Below are 6692 nucleotides of genomic sequence, written 5' to 3'. Positions count from 1 at the left end.
CTTCCCAGAGGTGCCCCCCCCCCATTTGCGCAGGGGAGGAAACACAGTGGGCAGGAAAGCCATACAGATTTCTAAGTTTAGCCCCCACTACGACCACTCTCCTCACCCACCTCCTAGGCTCTTAGCCAGCCATGACCTCATCCTTTGCTCTAGACTCCACCCTGCCTCAATCTTTATGGATAGGGCCAGCCTGGCCAGCAACTTGGAAATGAATGAAGATGGAACTCTAGGCTTGCAGCCAAACTAGGGACCAGGAAAGACAGGAAGATGCCACACACACGTTAGAACCTGCAGCCTTTATTCATGCCCCCCTCCCTACCAAGTGCAGTCAGAGACAAGGCCATGCCCAAAGCAGAAACCCCAATTGACCACCCTAGACATCAGAAGTGTATAAAGTGCTGGTGTGACTGTCCTTTGGGGAAGGACATGGAACAGGAGCCTCACCACTGGAACAAGGCAACAGGACCACAGACCCTGCTCAGGAAGGGCAGGACACAGGCCTGGGAGTTCCTGGAGGACAGGGAAGGAGGAAGGGGAAGAACCCACCACCACCATTTGGAGCTGGGGAAATTTGATGCAGTCATGGGCAGTTGCAAATTGCAAAGGAAGCCTTTAGCATAGAGTTCTACAAAGGTGGAGTTTGGGTGGGTGGTGAGTGGGTAATTTGTTACCCCTGTATAGGGAAGAAGGGATGGGTTTGGGTGTCTCAGAGAATGGGACAGCCCCTCCGGCGCTTATTCTTGCGAACCTGAAGGCCAGCCCGTGTGGCCATCTCAAATACCTCCCGTACCCCTTCCTTGGTCTTGGCTGAGCACTCAAGGTAGCCAAAGGCACTGATCCTATTTGCCATATCCCGGCCTTCCTCAGATCGAACAGGCTCCTGAAAAGACAGAAGATAAGAGAGGTTAAAGGGAGCTAGTGCTCGTTGTACTTCTCCCTATGACACCATTAATAAGTAGAACTTGAGAACTTCGGCCTTACCCCACAAAGCACCCAGGCCCTGGCTAGCTCAGCATTTTCAGGCCAGGAATGGAAGACTACATTCTAAATTCTCCCAGTCTATTCCCTCCCTTTCCATCCAGTCCTACACCCTACTCAACAAGTGGCCACTGTCCCTAACCAATCTCATCTGATTTATCCTCTAGCTACCATATTTCTTCCTAACATGCAGACCTGACATTCATCTGCAGTTTGAAATATTATAATTATCTTCCCAATACAGTTCAACTTCTTTATCTTGGAAGCTTCCTCTGATAAAGTAGTACTCTGGCTGGAGAGCCACTTAGCAAATCTCCAAATGAACTGGCTTCTGGCTCTCCCTCACCCTCTGGGCCTTCTTAGAGTATGCCTTCGCTCTCCAGGTGCGCCACTGACACAGTTGTACACTCCAAGTAAAGGATGGCTGTCCTTGAGGACAAGAACTTAATAGGCCCAATTTGAAAAACAGACAATAAACTGGATAAAAAGAGCCAAGTGACCTTGGACAAGTCACTTTTCTTGGTATTTCATCAGCTACCAAAGGTCCTTTGGGTTCTGACCAAGACAAGGAGTAGATGACCAAAGTCAACTTAACACGGGAGGGACTCAACCAGCCTGCTACTCCTCAGAGGATCCCTTCTTCTGCAAGGGTTCCAAGTGTGTGTTCCATGCACCTGCTTCATCTTGGCCAGCTCTCTCCTGGTATGTTCATCTTGTCTCAGGTCCTTTTTATTCCCCACCAGGATGATGGGCACATTGGGGCAGAAGTGTTTCACTTCCGGAGTCCACTTCTCAGGAATGTTTTCTGCACAGACATGTTCCAAATGGTGTCAGTACCTCCACTTAGCAAAAGGTGCCTGGGTATATAGCAGTATCAGGATATTCAACATGGCAATTTCTTTAATGGCTCAAAACCCCTCCCATACTCCATCTTCCCCACACTCTCCCAAGAGCCACAGTTGCCACAGGAAAGGAGGCAGGGCCAGAGTCCATCCCCTTCCCAAACAGCCTCTGAAGATGGCTGATTCCAGGGGTGTCAATCCCACCAAAGCCTCACCCAGGCTGTCAGGGCTGTCAATAGAGAAGCACATGAGGATGACGTCTGTGTCCGGGTAGGAGAGAGGCCGAAGGCGATCATAATCTTCTTGCCCTGCTGTGTCCCACAGAGCCAACTCCACCTAACACACAGGGCCAGTGAGTAGCTGGTTCTAAAGTCCCAACCCTTTGCCACCCAGAGAGCCTCTCTTAAAACCATTGGTCTTTAAACGCATTGAACATCTATTGAGTACTATCACACAACAAACTAAGCTCTAAAAAAAAATCTACTTTGGAGCTGGGCACTGGTAGCTCATGCCTGTAATCCTAACTACCTAGGAGGCTGAGACTGAGAATCACTGTTCCAAGCCAGCCTGGGCAAAAAAGTCCTTGAGACTCTTTCCTCCAATTAACCAGAAAAAAGCCAGAAGTGGAGATGTGCCTTACGTGGTAGAGCAACAGCTTTGGGTAAAACAGCCAAATGAGAGATTTAAGGCTGCAGTACTACTATTACTGCTCTGCCCCTCCCCCCAATAAGGTTTGGTTGCTGTTCTATTTCACCTTTACTCCGCTATTCATTTTGCTGTGTGTGTGTGTGTGTGTGTAAATCTACAGACAAAAGCTTGGTCCAGTTTATAGAACTAGTATGTGGTAGAACCAGAGGATGTATCCAGGTTATCTACAGTTAAGTTTATCTTCCCAGCTTTTAACTGATTCCAGGAAGGAGAATGAAGCAGATTAGGGTGGGGATGGTAAGGAAGGACATAAGGTGCCAACGTAGTGTGGAAAGACGTTCTTAGCCCTCACCTGCTTGCCGTCCACCTCAATGTCTGCGATATAGTTCTCAAAGACAGTAGGGACGTAGACCTCTGGGAACTGGTCTTTGCTGAAGACGATGAGGAGGCAGGTCTTTCCACAAGCACCATCTCCTACGATCACCAGCTTCTTCCGTATTGCAGCCATGGCTAGGGTGGTAGGGTGGCAGACAACAGGCAGAGAGGATTTGGGGTAGGGGGATGTTGATTCACTTTTTTTTTTTTTTTTTGGCCAGAAGTGGGGCTTGAACCCAAGGCCTCCTTAACTTTTTTTGCTCAAGGCTAACACTCTACCACTTGACCTATTGCTTAACTTCCAGCTTTTTGCTGGTTAACTGGAGATCAGAGTCTCATGGATTTTTCTGCACTGGCTGGCTTGGAACTGCAATCTTCAGATCTCAGCTTCCAGAGTAGCTAAGATTACAGATAGGAGCAACTGGTGTCAGGCCAAAAATCACCTCTAGGACCCTCTCCCCCGTCCCACCTTCAGGAAAGGAAAGGAGAAAAGTGGGCTTGCCCAAGTACATTCTTGCCAAAAACCAATCCTGTAAACAGAAGACCTTGGGATTCCTGGTCTCTGGTGAGGGATATGTCTTCCCCCTTGGGGTTAGAATACAGAAATGGGATGTGGAACAAGCCCAAAACCTTAGAGCTAGAAAATGTGTTTAAATCATTCAACTGGATGACCCCAGACACCTAAACTCTAAAAGCGCCAGCTTCTATCTGCTTTGTCTAGGGGAGTTTTGTGTAACACTTCAGTTATTAGCAGGACTTCAGGATTTTGATACATTGAAAGGTTACTAATCATTAAGATGCAATCTAGTACAGACTGTCCTGTGCACTAGTCATGCCTGCCTCATCACAAAAGAGTCCCTCATCAAGACTGAAGACCAGCAGACCCAGATACAGGTAGTAGGTGGGTAAAGCCAGGACTATTTGTAGAGTCTCTAGGTGCCCCACATTCTGTTGGGCATTTGGATGAAAAGCTCCTCCTCAGTCCCCAGCTACCTGCCAGGTGGGTGGTGAACTGCCTATTTTGACACACTGGGAAATTAAGACTAAGTGAGGGTTAGTCATAAGATTCAGAGTCCAGCATCTAATCGCCAGGGACAGCACTCAAAGCGAAGCTGCATGGCTCCAGGCGGTGCCATCTTTCCATGTCACTCCACAGGTGGAAAGGAGAGCAGAAGCAGTGAAATCCAAATAGAGGACAGTGGCAACTGCCAGCCAGCTTCCCTGGCCTACCCCACCCTCTCCCCAAAGCCTCCAGCCACACAAAGCAGACTCAGTCCTGGCAGTGCCCACAGTTCTCTTGCATTCGGGCAGTCTGCACCCCCCCCTTCCTCTCAGGCCTGGCACCAACACTAGGTCACTCAGCTCTCAGCAGGGGACAATGACCACACTGTAGGGAGCCACACATCCACCACAGCAGGGGCTGAGAATACACTTGAGAATCACCTCCACCCACTCTGGGGCAGCCCTTCCCAGCTCACTCTTAGGTTCTGCCCACCCTTCCCTGTGACTCAAGGGGAGGGAATCAGCATCCCAGGATATGAATGTGTCCCTCTCCACAACACACAAAAACAAGCAGTTAGTTCCTCACACCTGCAGTTCATCACACCTCGCTGCTTCCCTCACTTCCTCCTTCCCTAGGGAAGGACTGCAGCTCCCAGACCTATAGGGCTCCGGAGCAGAGATATAATCTAGGTTGTTGGGAAAGGGGAGGGGGCTAGAGTCTGGGCTGGGAGGAGCAGCAAAAGACAAATGAGGCCAGTCCCAGCATGGACCAGGCCGGGAGCCGTTAAAATGGGGGAGGTAATCTGATCTCAGCCCCAAACCTGGCTTTTTTTCTCTCAGTCCCACATCCTGTCAGGCTGGGCTGAACTGCTTTACTCAGGCATACCACCACCACCACCACCACCACCACCACCACCACCTCACATTCAGGCTTTGGCCTGCCCTTTAGGAAGCAGAATCTTCCAGCTCCAGGCTGGCTCTCCTCTGCCCAGATCTGGTCGGCCCCTCCCTCATCTCTACACACACACATTCACAAAACTGCAATGAGGGGGAAGAGGACATGAGTCACAGAGAATTTATAGGAGTTGAGAGTACACTGCAACCTCTCTTCCCTGACCACAAAGACACTCTCAGATGGAACCCCAGAAGACAGTCAACTTGCCATCCACCCTGCCACTGCCAGCAGATTCTCTCCAAAAAGGGGTCCTTTGAGAAGTCTACCAGGTAACTGCGGTCCATATGTAGGATATCTTCCAACTCCTCCAGATATGTACAGATAGGCTGGCAACCACAAGTGAACAGTGCTACTACAAGTCAATCACCGTACTGAATGCACTGACTAGGGTCACTTGAGCATAAGTGTGCCACTGCGGGATCTCAGGAAGGCACCAGATGGGGAGAGGCAGAAGCCAGAACTTAGGTTAGTGGCGGGCATTAAGTGAGTTGGTAACCCGGACCAGTTAGAAGACTTTCTCTCTTGATTAGGCCAAAAGACAGGAGCTGGCAACATAGGCCAGGCCAGGCCAGCAGGCCCAAGGCCAAGATGGCATGGACAACAGCTCCCTGTGAGAGGTAACCCCAGAGGATCTGCTCCATTGACCCTAAAAGGGACAACTAAATCTCACACTGGGCCTGGAGTGGGGCTGGAGAGGGTCCCGGAACGTCTGGAAACTTCCAAGAGACAAGATACTATGGAGCGGCATGCTCTCCTCTTCAACCATTTGCCAGACTTCCCAGATAACCCAGGAGGGCCCTGTATTCTGCTTACTCCGCTGGAAGTCTGGGGGAAGGAATCAGTCATTCAGGAGATAGCTCTTCCTCCCCTTTAAAGCCAGAAGTGTGGGAAGCTCTCGGCCTCTGTAACACAGTGTAGTCTTTAGCTTGATTTGGAGTGTGAAGGAGGACCGAGAATTTTTCACACACACAGTCTAAGACACTCGCGCGCGCGCGCGCGCGCACACACACACACACACACACACACACACACACACACGGGATCCCTCTCGGTCATCCCCACCCCCTACCTCAGCTGGTCCCCAAAAGCAACTAGACCCCTCCGATAAGTGGCAGCCCCCACGGGTCACACCCCGCCCCATTTCCACATTCCACCACCCTCCCGGCCTGGGGGAGTTCCACCCCAGCCGGACTCCGGCTGGACCCAGCCCCACGTCGGGCCGCCTCGCCGGGGCTGGAGCGCGGGGCTGGGATCCCTCGCGGAGACCCCAGTGGGTCCCTCGTTCTAGGAGGTTCCGGGAGGGCGGGAGGCCAGGAGAGGGGGGCGCTCGAAGCAGGACCCCACAAGAGAGAACCCCTGTCCTGTAGTTACCGGGGCTCTGTGCTTCAGCTTGAGCACCCCCTCCCTCTCCGGCCCCCCTCCGCGGCCGCGCCCCGAGCTCCGTTTGCACGGAAAAGTGCTCGCGGGGGGAAGGAGTACGCCGGACGCCCCGCCACCCCGCCACCCCGCCCCCACCCCGAGTACCTTCTGCTCGGCCCGCTCCAGCTGCGCGGCCGGCGCCGGAGGCAGAGACTGACCGGGGCGGGCGGGGGTGGGGGGGACGCCCCACCCTCCTGCGCTGGGGCGGGCCCGGCGGGGGGGAGGGTCGGCAGGGGGGCGGCCCTTACCTCGGCCCGCCCCCGCTTCTGCCCCGGGCGGGGGCAGGGCCGAGGGGGAGTGGGGGCGCCGGCTCCGGGTAGGAACAGACAGATGCCAAGGCCTAGAAGGAACGGGTGGTGAGCGGGAGTGGGGGAGAGCCCGAGGGACCCCCGAGGATGTAGCCTGTGCCCCGCCTTCCAGCCCACGGAGGCGGACCGGAGTCGGGAAAGTTGCGAGGCTCCCGGAGTGGGGTC

The 6692-nt window shown here is 53.1% G+C and overlaps 1 protein-coding gene across 1 annotated transcript; it reads right to left on the bottom strand.

Moving 5' to 3' along the window:
• Positions 1-281: 281 nt before the first annotated feature.
• On the bottom strand, positions 282-6461 carry Rhoc (ras homolog family member C). Its single transcript, XM_048351736.1, has 5 exons — positions 6325-6461; positions 2821-2978; positions 2036-2156; positions 1653-1783; positions 282-880 (listed from the first exon to the last, which is right to left on the bottom strand). Exons 2-5 carry the CDS (start codon positions 2974-2976, stop codon positions 707-709), a joined length of 582 nt encoding a protein of 193 aa, XP_048207693.1. The 5' UTR covers positions 2977-2978; positions 6325-6461; the 3' UTR covers positions 282-706.
• Between the last annotated feature and the right edge of the window lie 231 nt (positions 6462-6692).

This window comes from Perognathus longimembris, chromosome 7, assembly GCF_023159225.1.
Source record: "Perognathus longimembris pacificus isolate PPM17 chromosome 7, ASM2315922v1, whole genome shotgun sequence".
Lineage (NCBI taxonomy): Eukaryota > Metazoa > Chordata > Mammalia > Rodentia > Heteromyidae > Perognathus > Perognathus longimembris.
This window is presented reverse-complemented; position numbering and strand designations above follow the sequence as displayed.